Below are 22,124 nucleotides of genomic sequence, written 5' to 3'. Positions count from 1 at the left end.
TCTTGCTACAGTTATACAGGGTATTGGTGAGGCCACACCTGGAATACTGCATGCAGTTTTGGTTTCCATATTTACGAAGGGATATACTTGCTTTGGATGCAGTTCAGAGAAGGTTCACTAGGTTGATTCCGGGGATGAGGGGGTTTGACTTATGAGGAAAGGTTGAGTTGGTTGGGCCTCTACTCATTGGAATTCAGAAGAATGAGAGGTGATCTTATCGAGACGTGTAAGATTATGAGGGAGCTTGACAAGGTGGATGCAGAGAGGATGTTTCCACTGATGGGGGAGACTGGAACTAGAACGATCTTAGAATAAGGGGCCACCCATTTAAAACAGAGATGAGGAGAAATTTCTTCTGAGGGTTGTAAATCTGTGGAATTCGCTGCCTCAGAGAACTGTGGAAGCTGGGACATTGAATAACTTTAAGACAGAGATAGACAGTTTCTTAAACGATAAGGGGATAAGGGGTTAAGGGGAGCAGACGGAGAAGTGGAGCTGAGTCCATGATCAGGTCAGCCATGATCTTATTGAATGGCGGAGCAGGCTTGAGGGGCCATATGGCCTACTCCTGTTCCTATTTCTTATGTTCTGTAACATGGTGAGATAGTGATAATATTAATCCCCTGCCTTTTTGAAACACTTCTCATTCAACAACACAAATTTAGACAGGAGGCCACTCCACCCCATTATCACTGTACTAGCTTCCCCCTGAAAGCTATTCTAATTCGGCTTTCCTCCTCTCTCTGATTGGACAAGTGAAACTGTTCGCCTTTCAGGTATTACCACCAGCACACAACATAGAGTGTTGTTTTATGGCTAGATGCGCAAAGTGATGTACAATCTTCACAGAATTAAAATCAAATCGTTCCAGATAAATAAACAGTTTTGGAAGACAAATGAATTGAAGAGCAGCTGGCAGTTAAAGGGTTCAATGAATGCTGGGCACATAAAATTCCACATTTCCAATTACCGTGAGTCAAACAAACAGAAGAGGACGGCAAGAGAATTCAACACAGTGGAAAATGGTTAAGCATGACATTTAGCAGAGTAAAATGCTCCAGTGCTTTAAAACAAACCTAGCAACAAACAGTATAAATGTACTGAAGGTCTTACCTCCCCAATATCTCTAACATTGCTTTACAATGAAACAATTTTAACCATTCTCCACTGTTATTAAAAAGTGCAGCTCTCAAATTGCTTTACAATTTTGCTAAAAAAAAACAAGGTCCCCATTATCAAACAACTCGCACCAAGGGCAACAACGCGACATGACATGCAGAAGAATATGGATATGATTAAAATCACAATGACATTTATTGCAACTGTCATTCAAGCACAGCACTAGAAGCCCATATAAAGTTTTAAAATACCGTTGAGAGAAAAATGAGAAGGCGCAGTGTTAGGACAGGCTGGGCAATTATCAGGCACACTGGATAGAACTCTCAAAAGGTAAGTGGTAGACAAAGCAACAAATATTCCATTTGTTTCTTTCAGGAAATTCAACGACTTTCTACGAACCTTCCGTTTCCTTTCCTGATAAACCCTGTACATCAGCACAAAGTTAGCTCTTCCATAATACATAGGTTTAGTTGAAGGCAGCCCATTTGACTTTCTGAATACCAACCCGATATAGTCTTCACATTATAGCATCACCTACCCATCTTGAAGACTTGAAGAAATAAAGAGGAACAGGAGGAAGCTCTTCAGCCCATCAAGCCTGTACCATCATTCAATTAGATTATAGTTGATCTGCATCGCAAATCCATTTATCCAACGTTGTCCCATATGCTTTGCTAGAATTACCTAACCAAAATCTATCGATCTCAAGTCATTAAAATTTCAATTGGCCCAGCATCCACAGGCTTTGTGAGCGAGTTCCAGTTTTCCACTATCCTTTGTGTGAAAACGTGCTCCCTGATTTTACTCCTAAATGGCCGAGCATCTGAGAATCAGGTAGGGCCTCGGTCATAATTCCATCTGAAAGACGGCAACTCCAACAGTGCAATACTCCCTCAGTCCTGCACTGAAGCACCAGTCCAAACAATGTTCTCCAGTCTCTTAAGTGGAGCCCAAACACACAACGTTCCAAGAGGCAAGAGTGCTGTGGTTGACACCTCAGCACTTTTAAAAGACTTGGATTTATTTAGCGCCTTTCATGACCACCAGACATCTCAAAGCGCTTTACAGCCAGTGAAATACTTTTGGAGTGTCGTCACTGTTTTAATGTGGGAAATGCAGCAGCCAACTTGTGCACAGCAAGCTCCCACAAACAGCAATGTGATAATGATCAGTTACATTTCTTCAGTGACTGCATCTAGTGCTCTGGCATGTTCACCAGATTAATGGCTCCATTTAAATGCAAGTTTCTGGGGTTACGGGCTCTTGTGAACGAGGAACAGAAGTATCCCACTCAAGCACAGCTTTCAATTGAATATGTTTTTCATCTGGGATTCCAACCGCCAGGTTCCAGAGGATCTCTTGAAGCTGAGCTTTGAGTATTTTGGGCTGCCACATGTACCCAAGAACAAACACTGTTGGCATTCACAAAAATCATGCACAACGATAAAACTATGCATTTTTTATAGGTCATTGCTTTTTAGACCCTGCAACGAATACCAAAGCAAAGTGCAAAACGCATTATGAAATACACCTCTAAAATTATGCTTGGAATACTGGCTGGACAAATGCTAAGCACAATTGTTTGAAATTCCCCTCAGTGCTATTTTAGCTGGGCCAAGTGTCATTTAAAATAGTGGAGACACGAGTTCTAGGCCACTTGAATACACAACATAACTTCAAGGCTTAGAACTTGACAGCTTTTTGCTGAGCACAAGGCAAATCAGACAAAGTGGCTAAAAAACTGCAAGCATCCGCAGCATCAGTAAAAGCAAGGTTGATCCCGGGGATGGGGGGCTGACTTATGAGGAAAGGTTGAGTAGGTTGGGCCTCTACTCATTGGAATTCAGAAGAATGAGAGGTGATCTTATCGAGATGTATAAGATTATGAGGGGGCTTGACAAGGTGGATGCAGAGAGGATGTTTCTACTGGTGGGGGGACTAGAACTAGAGGGCATGATCGTAGAATAAGGGGCTACCCATTTAAAACTGAGATGAGGAAAATTTCTTCTATCAGAGGGTTGTAAATCTGTGGAATTTGCTGCCCCAGAGAGCTGTGGAAGCTGGGTCATTCAATAAAGTTAAGACAGAGATAAGACAGTTTCTTAAACGATAAGGGAATAAGGGGTTATGGGGAGCGGGCAGGGAAGTGAACCTGAGTCCATGATCGGATCAGCCATGATCATCTTAAATGGCGGAGCAGGCTCGAAGGGCCATATGGCCTACTCTTGCTCCTATTTATGTTCTTAAGCGTCACTGATGGAACAGTAAACATTCCTTTTGGTGTATCCTTCTCCTTTCCTGCTTTGAAGAAAGGTTTACCTGATTTATTCCTTAGCCAATCCACCAGTTTCAGCATATACCATACACACTTCCAGTCAATTTTATTACGGCCATAAAGACACCGCAAAGAATGTCTTTCAGATGAGACGTTAAACCGAGGCCCCGCCTGCCCCCTCAGGTGGGTGTAAAAGATCCTGCAGTACTATTTTGAAGAAGAGCAGTGAAGTTATCCCCGGTGTCCTGGCCAAAAGTTATCTCTCAATCAACCTAACAAAAACAGATTATCTGGTCATTATCACATTGCTGTTTGTGGGAGCTTGTTGTGTGCAAGTTGGCTGCCGCATTTCCCACATTACAACAGCGACTGCACTCCAAAAGTACTTCATTGGCTGTAAAGTGCTTTGAGGCATCCTGTGGTTATGAAAGGCGCTCTTTAATTGCAAGTCGATTACTACTGGCAAGTCTGAAGAGATAATACAACTAATTCCATAGTGCTCCATTTTCAACAGAAAACATGCAACACAATTAAAATTTTTTTTTTAGTTAAATCATGTGCTCCTTTCGTAAAATAAGTTGGCTAAATGTATAAAATATTTCACTTGTCAATTGTGAATAGTCGGACAGTGTTGGCCTTTCTAGTCAGCACTCAACACCAGTAAAAGAAGCTTCAGCTATCAATTTTTTCCCATAACAAAGTGCATTCCTGATTTATTTAAGTCACAATAAAGCCAAGCTGGTTTGATCAAGAGCTGAAAATAACTTTCTCCAAAACAAACAGCATCACTGGAACAGAAATAAAAGCTAATGTCAACTGAGCACTTGCCAAACTAAAAGTAGATCGATGGTTATAAGTGTTACTTCGAAGTAGTTTTGAAAAGAAACCCCCAACTTTTACAAAAAAGTGGCACTCTCTCTTTCGATGTGTTGAGGATATGGGAAACTGCCTTTTTTAAAACATTTCCCACAGCAAACAGAGGAAATAGCTGCAATGAGTGCATATGGTGGAGGGGGAAGGGGTGATTCCTTTGCAAAACACCTCCGTTCAATCCGCAAGCATGACCCTGAGCTTCCGGTCGCCTGTCAATTTAATGCTCCACCCCACTTTCACTCTGACTTCTCCGTCCTCAGCCTCCGACAATGTTCTCATGAAACTGAACAGAAGCTCGAGGAACAGCACCTCATCTTTCGATTAGGCACATTACAGCTTTCTGGATTCAACACAGAGTTCAATAATTTCAGATCATAACCACCGCTCCCATTTATTTTGGACAGCAGTAATGATTCTGCTATTGCCATTTTCACTTCCTCAAGACCCATCTTTAGTTCCTTTACTTGTCCCATTACATAGAAAATAGGTGCAGGAGGAGGCCATTCGGTCCTTCGAGCCTCCACCACCATTCAATAAGTTCATGGCTGATCATTCACCTCAGTACCCCTTTCCTGCTTTCTCTCCATACCCCTTGATCCCTTTAGCCGTAAGGGCCATATCTAACTCCCTCTTGAATATATCTAGCAAACTGACATCAGCAACTCTCTGCGGAAGAGAATTCCACAAGTTAACAATTCTCTGAGTGAAGAATTTGCTCTTCATCTCGGTCCTAAATGGCTTACCCCTTATCCTTAGACTGTGACCGCTGGTTCTGGACTTCCCCAACATCGGGAACATTCTTCCTGTATCTAACCTGTCCAGTCCCGTCAGAATTTTATATGTTTCTATAAGATCTCCTCTCATTCTTTTAAACTCCAGTGAATACAGGCCCAGTAGATCCAGTCTCTCCTCATATGTCAGTCCTGCCATCCCGAAAATCAGTCTGGTGAACCTTCGCTGCACTCCCTCAATAGCAAGAACGTCCTTCCTCAGATTAGGAAACCAAAACTGAACACAATATTCCAGGTGAGGTCTCACCAAGGCCCTGTAGAACTGCAGCAAGACCTCCCTGCTACTATACTCAAATCCCCTAGCTATGAACACCAACATGCCATTTGCCTTCTTCACCCCCTGCTAACTTTCAATGACTGATGTACCATGGCACCCAGGTCTCGTTGTACCTCCCCTTTTCTTAATCTGCCGCCATTCAGATAATATTCTGCCTTCGTGTTTTTGCTACCAAAGTGGATAACCTCACATTTATCCACATTATACTGCATCTGCCATGCATTTGCCCACTGACCTAACCTGTCCAAGTCACCCTGCAGCCTTTTAGCATCCTCCTCACAGCTCACACCGCCACCCAATTTAGTGTCATCTGCAAACTTGGAGATATTACACTCAATTCCTTCATGTATATTGTAAAGAGCTGGGGTCCCAGCACTGAGCCCTGCGGCACTCCACTAGTCACTGCCTGCCATTCTGAAAAGGACCCGTTTATCCCGACTCTCTGCTTCTTGTCTGCCAACCAGTTCTCTATCCACGTCAGTACATTACCCCCAATTCCATGTGCTTTGATTTTGCACACCAATCTCCTGTGGGACCTTGTCAAAAGCCTTTTGAAAGTCCAAATACACCACATCTACTGGTTCTCCCTTGTCCACTCTACTAGTTACATCCTCAAAAAATTCCAGAAGATTTGTCAAGCATGATTTCCCTTTCATAAATCCATGCTGACTTGGACCGATCCTGTCACTGCTTTCCAAATGCACTGCTATTTCATCTTTAATAATTGATTCCAACATTTTCCCCACTACTGTTGTTATTGACAAGCTAGAAGCTCTGCACAATTTTTGCCCAAAGAAATTATGGTCAGAAATTAGAGAATACATTACATTAATGTTCTGTATCTATATCAATTACTGCTACTGCAATACAATTGCAGGTGAGCATATACTGTACATTAAACAAATTACAGGACTTCAATGCTATAATTGAGTTTTGTGCTAAAAATAATCAGGTCAACTTTTCCTTAAAGAAGGGTGAAATGGGTTAATAAGAGCAGTCGCCAATACACCAAAATGCTTGCTCGCACTTTCCACGAGTGCTAAGGCTGTTCAATGCAGTCCTAGCTATAGATGACTGCAAATCCAGTATGTTTCTTTTATATATAAAAAGGGTCATAAACAGTGTAATGGAACCATGTGCTTTGATTTTGCACACTAATCTCCTGTGGGACCTTGTCAAAAGCCTTTTGAAAGTCCAAATACACCACATCCACTGGTTCTCCCTTGTCCACTCTACTAGTTCCATCCTCAAAAAATTCCAGAAGATTTGTCAAGCATGATTTCCCTTTCATAAATCCATGCTGACTTGGACCGATCCTGTCACTGCTTTCCAAATGCGCTGCTATTTCATCTTTAATAATTGATTCCAACATTTTTCCCACTACTGATGTCAGGCTAATCTGTCTATAATTACCCGTTTTCTCTCTCCCTCCTTTTTTAAACAGTGGTGTTACATTAGCTACCCTCCAGTCCATAGGAACTGATCCAGAGTCGATAGACTGTTGAAAAATGATCACCAATGCATCCACTATTTCTAGGGCCACTTCCTTAAGTACTCTGGGATGCAGACCATCAGGCCCCAGGGATTTATCGGCCTTCAATCCCATCAATTTCCCGAACACAATTTCCTGCTTTATAAAGATATCTTTCAGTTCCTCCTTCTCTCTAGACCCTTGGTCCCCTCGTATTTCCGGAATGTTATTTATGTCTTCCTTCGTGAAAACAGAACCAATGTATTTGTTTAACTGGTCCGCCATTTCTTTGTTCCCCATTATAAATTCACCTGAATCTGACTGCAAGGGACCTACGTTTGTTTTCACGAATCTTTTTCTCTTCACATAATCTCGCCCAATTTTAATCGCTCCATCACTGGCGGCCGAGGTCCTACTCTACGGAATTCCCTCCCTAAATCTTTGCCCCTCTACAACTCTTTCCTCCCAAGATGCTCCCTGAAACCTAGCTCTTTCACCGAGCTTTTGGCCATCTGCCCTAATATCTCCTTATGTGACTCGGTGTAAAATTTTGTTGGGCAACGCACCTGTTAAGCACCTTGGGACGTTGTACTATGTTAAAAGGCACTATATAAATCCAAGTTGTTGATTGGAGGGATTAAAACTGTCTTCTCGGTAAGATAGGCTCATATTTAGGAGGTGACATGTTCAAGGACTTGCAAGTAAAGCGAAGTTGAAGATGGGTCACCAATACATGAATTTTATCTTCTTCACTCACTCCTTGCCTTCATGTCCTTGCCTTCATGTTTTCGTGTACTCAATTATTTGTACACAACATAGTGTAAAGCACTCAAGTTCTCAACTATTCCTTGGCATCTCCGTAATGCTCATATAATTACTTTGCAGTGACTTGTGTCGGTAAGCGTGCAAGCATTCCGTCCCACAAATTCAACTGGTTGATCTGTTTCTATCTGCGTTTGGCGGTAATGATTGGTCGGGTAAGAAGAATCCCAGCTCCTCTTCAAGTCGTGCAATTGGATTTTCAACACACATTTGAACCAATTAAGCAGACACACAGATCCTCGGTTTAACACCTTATGCAATAGGCGTGCATTACATTGTCAGACAGTGAATTACTACTGTTCAGATATCCACTGACACTGATTATTTCGCCTTGGACATTTCACTACGTTAAAGGAACTATATAAATGCAAGTTGTTATTGACAAGCTAGAAGCTCTGCACAATTTTTGCCCAAAGAAATTATGGTCAGAAATTAGAGAACACATTACATTAATGCTCTGTATCTATATCAATTACTGCTACTGCAATACAATTGCAGGTGAGCATATACTATACATTAAACAAATTACAGGACTTCAATGCTATAATTGAGTTTTGTGCTAAAAGTAATCAGGTCAACTTTTCCTTAAAGAAGGGTGAAAGGGGTTAATAAGAGCAGTCGCCAATACACCAAAATGCTTGCTCGTACTTTCCACGAGTGCTAAGGCTGTTCAATGCAGTCCTAGCTATAGATGACTGCAAATCCAGTATGTTTCTTTTATATATAAAAAGGGTCATAAACAGTGTAATGGAACCATCTAATTTCTGTTGATGTGCAAAAAAAAGCTACAGTACATTACAAAACAACAAACCATTTGGGTGTCATATTGCAAAAGGAAGAAGTGATATGAGATGACACAAGATCGCCTCGAGACAAAATGTTTGATTTTCAATTTTATCCTCAGAAACTCGAAAGAGCAATCTTAAAAAAAAAGTATCATCGCACAATTACTGAAAAAAATCTTATTTTTGTGTTCATTACGCTAACATAAAATTCTGTGATGCAACGTTAATAAGGTCACACTGTCCATCATTACAAAACTTTTGAAAAGCCATTTAATAATGAATAAAAAGCAGGGATTAAATCAACCAACGTAAATGACAGCATCAGTGGCTTCAGGCAGAAAACGACATGCTCCATATAACTGAACTGGACACAGCTGTTAGGCTGATTGCAAGTTAAAGGACAAAGCACAGGAGAAACTATAATATAATTCAGTTTTTGGCTGCAGCAATTGGGGCCAAGATAATTTAATGTCAACTCCAATTAGCTCCATTTGATTAAAACACTGTAATTCACCAGAAGAGATTATAAATGGCCATTTTATGGTCACAAATTGAAGAACAGCCTTTGCAGTAGTGCTGCTCAGCACCAGTGATTAAAATACAGCACATTTTAATGAAATTTGAGGACTCAAAGTGTTTTGCTGGTAAGATAATCAGTCTCAGTTTAATCATCGGTTAGAAAATTGCCAAATCACTATTTGTTTATTCATATTTCAGGAAATCAAAATTTTCAAGAGCTGAACACAGAATACAAATATTACTACAGAAGAATCATCCTCCAATTTGAAGCTGATGTGTTAACCTAATGTCTCATCTCCAAAAGACTTTTTAATTACATTGCCATTAAAATAACCAATTTAAAAATCTACCTTAGTTTATTAAAAGCATGTTCCTTAAAACTGCACTGGGCACCGTCTATGAATCCTGTTAAGCCATTTTGAGCAGGAGAACACCTTTGTTAAAATAGCAGAGCCAGGAATCCCAAATGAACAAATTAACTGTCTGCACACCAATATTTGCTCATCATTTCAAGGCCTCAGTCGCAAATATTGTAAGCCAGCTACAGTTCAAGTAAAAATATTTCAGCGATCATGCATGTAAAAACAAATTTAACTCATAATTTCCAGTAGGAACATAGGGCTCAATTTTCCCCAGTATTTGCTCTGCTTTTTTTGGAGCAGGCTGCTTTTTCTGGCCTAACTTATAAATCCCTAGTTTCCCCAATCAATTTGCACCAGTGTAACTGACTTAATTATGTTTTTTTGGTACAGTTTTTTTTGCTCAAAAGGGGGAGTTACCAACCACCTACGCCAATTCTGCCATTTAGGCAACTTTGGTCAGCTAATAGTTACTCCAGTTCTACTTAGGCCAGCGTACGTGGCCACTTGAGAAAATCCTTGCGGACAGTTAAAGAAATCAGCGCAGGTAAGGAAATCGGTACAGGTAAGTGCAGCAGATGCCTGGACAGCAGTCGCAGGAAAGGTAAGACAGTGCGGGAGAGAGAGCTGGGGGAGGAAGAGAGAGGTGGGGAAACATAGTAAATCGGTGCAGGAGTAGGTCATTCGGCCCTTCGAGCCTGCACCACCATTCACTATGATCATGGTAATCATGCAACTTCAGTACCCCATTCCTGCTTTCTCTCCATACCCCCAAAAGGGGAGAGGGAGAGGGGGTGGAGGGGAGGCCTTTGACTGGGAGGGAGGAGACCACTCGGCCTGGGCTAGTGGTGGGAGAACGCACCGGCAAGCCCTTCGGCCAGGGCTAGGGGGCAGGGGAGCAGACCGGGAGGCTGAAGACAGGGCAGGTAGGTGGGTGGGTCATTTCGGCTCACGATAGGTGCGGGCCGGCCCGCTGCTTACTTCATCGTCGCTGCTGTCTGACCCCCCCCACCATCGCTTGTTGCAAGGCTCCACATCCTCACTGGCCAATGCTGCATTGTGCTTGTTTTTTTTGCTGCTCTGTCCGTCCTTTTGTTACTTTCTGTCGACCTTGAAGGCAGCGGGTCAGTGCTTGCGGGGTCCTTTCGGCCCTGGAATGCTAGCGGCTTCAGTTTCCAGCCCAGCCGCAGCCTTTTGTTTCTAACCTCAGCCCTTCTGAGCGTCCCTCGTTACCCTAGCAACATCAGTTTTCGGTGCAGGCCTTAAGCCCCACCCACAAAGCTGAAGGCCAATCTGAACTGCTCCCAATTCAAAGTTAATTCCGGCCAAACTTGGATTTTTTTTTGTGGTGCAGTTGGGCCATTAAAAAATCGTACATACCTCTTCAATTGCGCCAAAAATCACCCATGTGGAAAATTGAGCCCATAAAATGTAGCTAAACACTGTCGAATGAAAATTGCAAGAAAAATCAACAATATTTTGAAATTCCTTGAAATTTATATTAATAAAGCTAAAGTCAGCAACTGGACTTGAGGCCTTTGAGAGCCACTGTTACCTTTGATCTAGTTTCCAGAAGTATTATTTTCTATTTTCATCGGACCTTTCCTTGTACTGGTACTTAGAAACATAGAAAATAGGTGCAAGAGCAGGCCATTCAGCCCTTCGAGCCCTTCATGGCTGATCATGCAACTTCAGTGCCCCACTCCCACCTTCTCTCCATAACCCCGATCCCCTTAGCCATAAGGGCCACATCTAACTCCCTCTTGAATATATCCAACGAACTGTTATACGCTCATAATAAAGGATGAAACTGAGTACTGTGAGCAATGAGTAAGTGTGACCTTAGCTCCTTTAATAAGACTCCAGAGTGCAGGTACCTTGTGGGTGGCCTGCTTATATACCGTGCTCGCAGGGGATGCTTGGATCCCTTGGGACTCCAACAGGTAGGCCCTTTGGTGGTGGCGTGATACAGGTTGCAAAGTGTTAAATACATAACATCACTCCCTGGTAAAGTTAATAGTACACTTATTTACAGGGTGAGACGATCTGGGGCTTTTTGCTCCCTTGTCGATCGTCTCGGTACAAATGCGGGTGTGGGTAAGTTGGTTAGTTCTTCACTGGCCTGTTGGGCAGCTGGCATTGCCGGGCTGCTGGGGATGGTGAGTTTGGCTTCTTGGTCAACCATGATGTCGGTTGCCACTTGTGTGTGTGTTGGAGGGTCAAAGTTGGTGGTGGCTTCTTCGGGTTGTTCGTAGCTGTTGGTGAACCGCAATTTGATTTGGTGCAAATATTTTCTGCACGGTAGTCCATTGGCCAATTTAACCTGGAACACCCTGCTCCCCTCTTTGGCTATGACCGTGCCAGCGAGCCATTTGGGACCATGTCCACAATTGAGTACAAACACAGGATCATTGACCTCAATATCGCGTGACAAATTTGCGCGGTCATTGTGGTGTCCTTACACCTTACTATAGAATCATACGAGGCATGTACTGCAGACAAGGTCACTACGTGACCTGAACCTTTATTCCAAGGACCAAGAAATAATGACCCTGCGTGGGACCTCCCTTTATATACCTGGATGCCCAGATGAGGAGTGTCTCCCACAAGTTCACCCCCTGTGGTCAAGGTGTGCATTACTCAGGTGTATGCAGTATACAGTGTTGTGACATAAAGGTTACAGTTATGTGAAAGTTACAAACATGACATCACCTCCCCCCAACGTCTTTGGGTCAAAGATTGAGTCTTTCAGGTGGTCGGCGCTCTCTCGTGGAGCGCCGCAGTTGGGGCTCTGGTGGTTGGGCCTTGGCATGCGTCTCTGTTGCCCGAGGTGATTCCGGCCTGTCCGGGCTTGCCGCAGGGACTGTGCCTGCTGGTGAATGTCTTTGTTGCTCGTTCAGTGGCAGTGGTGCGGTTGACAGCTCATGATCTTCCTCAGGTTCCTCAGTGTCCATGCTGAACCTTTTCTTTACTTGGTCCAGATGTTTGCGGCATATCTGCCCATTGTTAAGTCTGACCACTATGACCCTATTCCCTTTTTTGCCAATTACAGTACCCTCAAGCCACTTGGGTCCCAAAGCATGATTGAGGACGAAAACAGGGTCATCGATTCCTATGCATCTCCCCACTGAGTTGCGATCATGGTACTCGATTTGGGACTGGGGCTTGCCCTCAACAATGTCTAACAGGGCTGGATGAATGAGGGACAGCCGCGGGCGGGACTCCCGGAGCGAATGCGGGCGGGACCTATAGGCCAGCAGGAGGCGCGATAGGCGGTACTGAAGGGAGGGTCCTTGAATCCGGAGCATGCCCTGTTTTATGATTTGAACCGCACGTTCCACCTGGCATTGGAAGCCGGCTTGAACGGTGCTGTCCTGACGTGTTTGATACCATTACCCGACATAAACTCCTGGAATTCATAGCTAGTGAAACACGGGTCATTATCGCTAACCAGGATGTCCGGCAAGCCGTGGGTCGCAAAGACCGTATGCAGACTCTCCACAGTGGTGGATGTCGTGCACGAGTTTAATATGATGCACTCGATCCATTTCGAGTATGCATCGACAACAATCAGGAACATTTTTCCCATGAATGGGCCCGCGTAGTCTACGTGAATCCGTGACCATGGTTTGGTGGGCCAGGGCCACGGGCTGAGTGGGGCCTCCCTGGGGGCATTGCCCAGCTGGGCACGTCGTGCATCTGTGGACCCAGTGTTCCAGGTCTGAGTCAATTCCTGGCCACCATACTTGTGACCGGGCAATGGGCTTCATTAGCACGATGCCTGGGTGCTCGCTGTGGAGTTCCCAGATGAATGCTTCCCTTCCTTTCTGGGGCATGACTACCCGGCTGCCCCATAGTAGGCAGTTGGCTTGGATGGAGAGCTCGTCCATCCGTCTGTGAAACGGCCTGACCTCCTCGGGGCACGCTTCGTGTGTGGGCATCCAATCCCCAGTCAGGACACATTTCTTTATCAGGGATAGGAGGGTATCTCTGTTGGTCCAGATTTTTATCTGGCGGGCTGTGATGGGGGAGCCTGCGGTGTCGAAAGCCTCAACGGCCATGACTATCTCTGCACTTTGCTCCGACGCCCCCTCGGTGGTCGCCAGTGGGAGCCTGCTGAGCGCGTCAGCGCAATTTTCGATGCCTGGCCGGTGCCGTATGGTATAATCATACGCAGCCAGCGTGAGGGCCCATCACTGTATGCGAGCTGACGCATTAGCATTGACAGCCTCGCTGTTGGACAACAGAGATGTTAACGGTTTGTGGTCCATTTCTAACTCGAACCTTCTGCCGAAAAGGTACTGGTGCATTTTTTCACCCCGTAGACACATGCGAGTGCTTCCTTATCAACCATCCCATATCCCCGTTCTGCCTGGGAGAGCGACCTGGAGGCGGTTGGAGTTGGCCCTCATCATTACTCTGCTGCAACACGCACCCAACCCCATAGGATGATGCATCATACGTTAAAACCAGTTTCTTACAGGGGTTGTACAAGGTCAACAGCTTGTTAAAACAAAGCAGATTCCGCGACCGATTGAAAACCCGTTCTTGACAGTCCCCCCAAAACCATTCACAACCCTTACACAGGAACACGTGCAGCGGCTCCAACAATGTTCTTAAGTTCGTCAGAAAGTTCCCGAAGTAGTTCAATGGTCCCAGAAATGACCACAACTCCGATGTGTTGCCGGGCCTGGGCGCATGACGGATCGCTTCCGTTTTGGATTCGGTAGGCCGGATCCCGTCTGCGGCAACCCTCCTGCCCAAAAACGCGACCTCTGGGGCCAAAAACACACACTTGGACTTATTTAGTCACAAGCCTACCCGGTCCAGTCGGCATAGCACCTCCTCCAGGTTGTGGAGATGTTCCTCGGTGTCTCGACCCGTGATTAGGATGTCATCTTGGAATACGATTGTTCCAGGGATGGATTTGAGCAAGCTTTCCATGTTCCTCTGGAAGATAGCGGCCGCGGAACGAATGCTAAACGGACACCTGCTGTAAACGAATAGCCCCTTGTGCGTAGTGATGGTAGTCAGAAGCTTGGATTCTTCAGCCAGTTCCTGAGTCATGTAGGCTGAAGTGAGGTCCAGCTTGGTGAACAGCTTGCCACTTGCAAAGAGATCCTCCGCTCTCGGAAGCGGGTATTGGTCCTGTAGTGACACTCGGTTGATGGTGGCCTTGTAGTCGCCACAAATCCTGACCGAGCCATCCGCTTTAAGGACAGGAACGATGGGGCTTGCCTAGTCACTAAATTCAACGGACGGAATTATACCCTCTCTTAGCAGTCTGTCCAACTCGCTCTCAATTCTCTCACGCATCACATACGACACGGCTCTGGCTTTGTGGTGCACTGGTCTGGCATCCGGGGTGATGTGTATCACTACTTTGGTGCCCTTAAAAGTCCCGACACCTGGTTGAAAAGGTGGCTCGAATTTCTGTAGAACCTATGAGCATGAACTTCGCTCCACAGATGAAATGGCGCGCAGTTCATCTCGGCTAACCAGCTCCTCCCCAAGAGCGCGGGAACATTCCCTGAGACAATCCAGAGTGATAATCCGATCCAGTGTGTGTGACCACCAAGTTTGCACTGCCTAGTACTGGGATGATCTTTCTGGTGTACGTCCGTAACTGCGTGTCAATGCGTTCCAGTTTGGGACTGTTAGCTTTGAGTGGCCATAGTTTTTCAAATTGTTGGGCACTCATAAATGACTGGCTGGCTCCTGTGTCCAGCTCCATGCATACCGGGATGCCATTTAATAGAACTTTCTTCATCATGGGTGCCATTTTGGTATACGAGCTGTTGACGTCTGCCACATGAACCTGCTGGACTTCAGCATCCATAGCTTTGCCCCAAACATCACCCTGCCTTGCAGACCCCTCGTCTGGTTCCTCTGCCTCGTAAACTAGCCTCGCTACGAGCTTTCTGCACATTCTGGCCCGATGTCCACTGAAGTTACAGTTTCTGCAGATAAATTGCTGAAACCTACAGGTTTTCGCAGCATGTCTGCCACCGCACCTTCAGCATGAGCTGAGATTGTTGTGAACAAAGGAACTGTTAACAGGCATTCCTCTCTGATTGTCTCTTGTTAAGGCCTGTATTGAACTGCCCTGCGTATGTACTAATAACCAGGCACCCACCCACCCAAGGCTGGGGAGGGGAGACACTGTTTCAGCGTAGGGAAAAAAGTCTCAGGAATTTTCGTTAGGTTCTCCAAGATTGAAAGAGAGCCTTGGGAGAATAGTCTTCACACTCGCCAAAATAAAATCTGTTCAAAATATATCGATTTTATGAAAGCGTTTTTAAAAATTAAATCCACCTCAAACTAGAGTAAAAATCTCCTCTATATTCTGTTTCATGGAAACATAGAAAATAGGAATATTAGTAGGCACTTCGTGTCTGCACCGCCATTCAATATGATCATGGCTGATCCTCTATCTCAACACCATATTCCCGCTTTTTCCCCATACCCCTTGACATCGTGCGTCTAGAAATCTATCTCCTTCTTAAATATATTCAGTGACTTGGCCTCCACAGTCTTCTGTGGGAGAGAATTCCACAGGTTCACCCCCACTGAGTGAACAAAATTCTCATCTCTGTTCTAAATATCCGACCCCGTATCCTGAGACTGTGACCCCTTGTTCTAGACTTTCTAGCAAGAGGAAACATCCTCTCCACATCCAGTCTATCCAACCCAGTCATCATTTTTTACGTTGAAATGAGATCCCCTCTCATTCTTCTAAACTCGAGTGAATACAGGCCTAGTCGACCCAATCTCTCCTCATATAACAGTCCTGCCATCCCAGGAATCAGTCTGGTGAACCTTGGGTGCACTCCCTCTATGGCAAGTATATCCTTTTTTAAGGCAACATAAGAACATAAGAAATAAGAGCAGGAGTAGGCCATACGGCCCCTTGAGCCTGCTCCGCCATTTATTACGATCATGGCTGATCCGATCATGGACTCAGGTGCACTTCTCTGCCGACTCCCCATAAACCCTTATTCCCTTATCAATTAAGAAACTGTCTATCTCTGTCTTAAATCCATTCAATGTCCCAGCTTCTACAGCACTCTGAGGCAGCGAATTCTACAGATTTACAATCCTCAGAGAAGAAATTCCTCCTCATCTCAGTTTTAAATGGGCAGCCCCTTATTCTAAGATTATGCCCTCTAGTTCTAGTCTCCCCCATCAGTGGAAACATCCTCTCTGCAGCTACCTTATCAAGCCCCCTCATAAGCTTATACATTTCGATAAGATTACCTCTCATTCTTCTGAATTCCAAAGAGTAGAGACCCAACCTACTCAACCTTTCCTCATAAGTCAACCTGATTATCTCTGAACTGCCTCCAAAGCAAGTATATCCTTTCGTAAATATGGAAACCAAAACTGCACGCAGTATTCCACGGGTGGCCTCACCAATACCCTGTATAACTGTAGCAAGACTTCCTTGCTTTTATACTCCATCCCCTTTGCAATAAAGGCCGAGATTCTAATGACCTTCCTGATCACTAAACTTTTGCGTTTCATGCACAAGTACCCCCAGGTCTCGCTGTACTGCGGCACTTTGCAATCTTTCTCCATTTAAATAATAACTTTCTCTTTGAATTTTTTCTGCCAAGGTGCATAACCTCACACTTACCAACATCATACTCCAGCTGCCAAATTTTTGTCCACTCACTGAGCCTATGTCCTTTTGCAGATTTTTTGTGTCCTCCTCACACATTGCTTTTCCTCCTATCTTTGTATTGTCAGCAAACTTGGCTACATTACACTCAGTCCCTTCTTCCAAGTCGTTACTAAAGATTGTAAATAGTTGGGGTCCCAAGCACTGATCCCTGCGGCATCCCACTTGTTACTGATTGCCAACCCGAGAATGAAACATTTATCCCGACTCTCTGTTTTCTGTTAGTTAGCCAATCATCTAGCCATGCTTTGATATTACCCCCAACCCCGGGAAGTTTTATCTTGTGCAGTAATATTTTATGTGGCACCTTGTCAAATGCCTTCTGGAAGTTCAAATACACCACATCCACTGGTTCCCCTTTATCCACCCTGTTTGTTACATCCTTAAAGAATTCCAGCAAATTTGTCAAACATGACTTCCCCTTCATCAATCCATGCTGACTCTGCCAGACTGAATTATATTTTTCCTAATGTCCTGCTACTGCTTCTTTAATAATAGATTCCAACATGGGTATTGTGTCTGGTTCTTTCAGCACTGCCTGTAGTTTTACATTAAATTAGTCAGAGACGGCTAGTGAGAAACAATATAATGTCCCAGTGGTACAGCTGGGGTTTCGATTACGAGGTTTGCATGGAGGAATATCTGTTCGGTACAAGAGCTTTGTTCTGTACCGAGCCATACAACATTTGATCTGTGAGTGCTTAGTGCCAACACCCATCTGGTTTACTAATTTCTTTAGGGAAGGAAATCTGCCATCCGTATCTTGACTGGCCTACATGTGACTCCAGACCCATAGCAATATGGTTAACTCTGAATTGCACTCTGAAATGGGCTAGCAAGCCACTCAGTTGTCAAGGTAGCGGCTCAACGAGTTAGATGCAGAGAGGATGTTTAAACTCGTGGGGAGTTCTCGAACTAGGGGGCATAGTTTAAGAATAAGGGGTCGCCCATTTAGAACTGAGGTGAGGAATAATTTCTTCGCTCAGAGGGTCGTAAATCTGTGGAATTCTCTGTCCCAGAGAGCTGTGGAGGCTGGGTCATTGAATATATTTAAGGCGGAGACAGATTTTTGAGCGATAAGGGAGTAAAGGGTTATGGGGAGCGGGCAGGGAAGTGGAGCTGAGTCCATGATCAGATCAGCCATGAGCGTATTAAATGGCGGAGCTCCTATTTCCTATGTACTTATGTTCCCAAGGGCAATTAGCGATGGCAATAAATGCTGGCTTTGCCAGTGACGGCCACATCCCAGGAATTACAAAAAAAACATTCGGTGGTTAAAATGAGGTGTTCCTTTTTCAAACAGTAACATCCCACACCTTGAAAATGAACTTCTGGCAAAAAATATGGATTTATTTTTAAAAAAAGGCTTTAAGCTATTAGCCCAGTATTGAGCAGCTCCAGAATGTCTCCCAGAGTGTTCCGCAGTAAACACCTCTGTTAGCAATCAGTGCGCTGACTCCAGGACATCTTTCTCATCAGTAAAAGCCCTGCCATCCTGCAGTTAGAGACACGGAGATCGGTTTGGTTCAGAAATTTGATTTTTTTTTTAATCTTTAAAAAAGCTGTCTGCATTTAAAGGATTAAAGTGATCCAAATAAGACTTTGTTCTGTTCTACAAACCCCGCCGGGATATCTGGGTGAAACCAACCTGTATCTTAATGGGCCAGGTGAAGTTGTTGACATACACAAAGAAGGTGATATTGGGATTGTTGCGAAAATCAAACTTCTCGTTGGAGAAGCTGTCCTTGTATTCCTTGATGTTGGTCTTTGAAACAATTGGCATTTCTTCTCCTGGTGGTGTGCCTGCTGATGTACAGGAAAAAGAATCAAAATCACAATTAGTTTAAAAAAAATCTTGTGAAAACAGAAAACTCAATGAATCATCATCATCATCATAGACAGTCCCTCAAAATCGAGGAATACTTGCTTCCACTCTAAACCTGAGTTCTCAGGTGACTGAACAACAGTCCAATACAGGAATTACAGTCTGTCACAGGTGGGACAGACAGTCGTTGAAGGAAAGGGTGGGTGGGACTGGTTTCTCGCACGCTCCTTCCGCTGCCTGTGCCTGTTTTCTGCATGCTCTCGGTGATGAGACTTGAGGTGCTCAGTGCCTTCCCGGATGTACCAACTCCACATCCCCAGGGGAGGACAAACGTTAGCGTCCTCGACCAGGCCAACATCCCCAGCAGTGAAGCACTGACCACACTCGACCAGCTCCGCTGGGCGGGCCACATTATTGGCATGCCTGAAACAAGACGCCCAAAGCAAGCGCTCTACTCAAAATTCCTTCATGGCAAATGAGCCCAAGGTAGGCAGAGGAAACGTTTCAAGGACAGCCTCAAAGCCTCCTTGATAAAATGCAACATCACCACCGACACCTGGGAGTCCCAGGCCAAAGACCGATCTCAGTGGAGGAAGTGCATCTGGGAGGGCGCTGAGCACCTTGAGTCTCATCGCCAAAAGCATGCAGAAACCAAGTGCAGGCAGCGGAAGGAGCATGCGGCAAACCAGTCCCACCCACCCTTTACTTCAACCACTGTCTGTCCCACCTGTGACAGACTGTAATACTCGTATTGGACTGTTCAGTCACCTTAGAACTCATTTTTAGAGTGGAAGCAAGTCTTCCTCGATTCCAAGGGACTGTCTATGATGATGATCTTTGGTCAGGGACTCCCAAGTGTCGGTGGGGATGTTGCATTTTACCAAGGCGGCTTTGAAGGCGTCCTGGAAATGTTTCCTCTGTCCACCTTGGGCTTGCTTGCTTGCTGTGTAGGAGTTCCGAGTAGAGCATAGGAAACTCAATACTGTGGGTGAAGGTTAAAAAACTAATTCCTGATCGCAAAAGAGCTCATGTGTAAGACACAGAACAAAATTGTGAAGCCAAATTTATTTTTATACAAGCATTGTAAGCTCTGGAACAATGAGAACGCACTTTTACACACAGCTGATTTGATGCTAGACACAGCATGAAATCACCAATAAGGTTCCCTCACACCATGCTGTGCAGACAACACTGGAAATAACCAAGGTTACTGACCACCTAAGAAATAACAATAAAAGTTCATAAAGCACAGATTTATTTCCGTCCTTCCTTGCTTTTAACTTACTTGATCCACAAATATTAAGAACATCTGCGGGCACTCTTCAGGCTTCTGGTTTGAACACTGACTTGCAACATACCCGAAGGTAACACCATTGATGCCGGATTCTCCCAATACCTGTCATTCACTTCTTCGTGCCCACCCTTTCCCCCTTTTACTTTGGAATCATGTCTGATCACCCTTTCCTTCTCCGATGCCTTTTCAAATGCATGATAATTATGACCCAGTGCATAGTACACATCAGGGATGTCCAACAGAAAGCATCTTGAGCCCTAGCAATTCAGTGCTTGAAGCCCAAGCAATTCAGGCTTTCTTTTGCTCTTCACATTTCCTCATTTGAATTTTGTGGGCACTGAGTTTTCGAAATGGCTGTTTCCTATTTGGATAAATCCTGAACACCTGGATCTAAATTTGCGGTCCTGCATGGTACAGACCAATGGAGCCCATAAATCCAAATTATCTGTAAAGCGCTTTGCGACGTCTGGTGGTCGTGAAAAGTGCCATATAAATGCAAGTCTTTCATTCTTTCAAAAGCATGGGCACTCCCAAGTTAATAGTAGTTTATGCTCTTTACCAAAAGGTTTTAAGTGTTAAATACATAGAAACATAGAAAATAGGTGCAGGAGTAGGCCATTCGGTCCTTTGAGCCTGCACCACCATTCAATAAGATCATGGCTGATCATTCACCTCAGTACCCCATTCCTGCTTTCTCTCCATACCGCTTGATCCCTTTAGCCGTAAGGGCCATATCTAACTCCCTTTTGAATAAATCCAATGAACTGGCATAACAACGCTCTTCTATAGGGAATTCGACAGGTTAACAACTCCGAGTTAAGAAGTTTCTCCTCATCTCAGTCCTAAATGGCTTACCCCTTATCCTTAGACTGTGTCCCCTGGTTCTGGACTTCCCCAACATCGGGAACATCCTTCCTGCATCTAACCTGTCCAGTCCCGTCAGAATTTTATATGTTTCTATGATTCTATGAGATCCCCTCTCATTCTTCTAAACTCCAGTGAATATAGGCCCAGTCGATCCAGTCTATCCTATGTCAGTCCAGCCAGCCCAGGAATTAGTCTGGTGAATCTTCGCTGCACTCCCTCAATAGCAGATTAGGAGACCAAAACTGAACACAATATTCCAAGGCCCTGTACAACTGCAGTAATACCTCCCTGCTCCAATACTCAAATACCCTAGCTATGAAGGCCAACATACCATTTGCCTTCTTCACCACCTGCTGTACCTGCATGCCAACTTTCAATGACTGATGTACCATGACATCCAGGTCTCGTAACCTCACATTTATCCACATTATACTGCATCTGCCATGCATTTGCCCAATCACCTAACCTGTCCAAGTCACCCTACAGCCTTTTAGCGTCCTCCTCACAGCTCACACCGCCACCCAATTTAGTGTCATCTGCAAACTTGGAGATATTGCACTCAATTCCTTCATCCAAATCATTAATGTATATTGTAAAATAGCTGGGGTCCCAGCACTGAGCCCTGCCGCACCCCATTAGTCACTGCCTGCTATTCTGAAAAGGACCCGTTTATCCCGACTCTCTGCTTCCTGTCTGCCAACCAGTTCTCTATCCACATCAGTACATTACCCTCAATACCATGTGCTTTAATTTTGCACAACAATCTCTTGTGTGGGACCTTGTCAAAAGCCTTTTGAAAGTCCAAATACCACCACATCCACTGGTTCTCCCCTTGTCCACTCTACTAGTTACATCCTCAAAAAATTCCAGAAGATTTGTCAAGCATTATTACCCTTTCATAAATCCATGTTGACTTGGACTGATTCTGTCACTGTTATTTTATCTTTAATAATTGATTGCAACATTTTCCCCACTACTGATGTCAGGCTAACCGGTCTATAATTACCCGTTTTCTCTCTCCCTCCTTTTTTTAAAAAGTGGTGTTACATTAGCTACCCTCCAGTCCATAGGAACTGATCCAGAGTTGATAGACTGTTGGAAAATTATCACCAATGCATCCACTATTTCTAGGGCCACTTCCTTAAATACTGGGGATTTATCAGCCT

The 22,124-nt window shown here is 44.5% G+C and overlaps 1 protein-coding gene across 5 annotated transcripts in view; it reads right to left on the bottom strand.

Annotated features, from left to right (window-relative positions):
* The window catches only part of atrn (attractin), a 418,894-nt gene that overhangs the window by 167,722 nt on the left and 229,048 nt on the right, over positions 1-22,124 (bottom strand). For 3 of the 5 annotated variants that reach the window (XM_070866809.1, XM_070866811.1, XM_070866814.1), the window contains exon 24: positions 18,621-18,778. In XM_070866809.1, the coding sequence (XP_070722910.1) occupies positions 18,621-18,778 (158 nt within the window). The remainder of the gene's footprint in view (positions 1-18,620; positions 18,779-22,124) is intronic. The other 2 variants (XM_070866810.1, XM_070866812.1) reach the window with 1 other exon arrangement.

Source organism: Pristiophorus japonicus, chromosome 2 (genome assembly GCF_044704955.1).
Source record: "Pristiophorus japonicus isolate sPriJap1 chromosome 2, sPriJap1.hap1, whole genome shotgun sequence".
NCBI lineage: Eukaryota > Metazoa > Chordata > Chondrichthyes > Pristiophoridae > Pristiophorus > Pristiophorus japonicus.
Note: the sequence above shows the minus strand (reverse complement) of the source record. Positions and strands in the feature narration are given on the sequence as shown.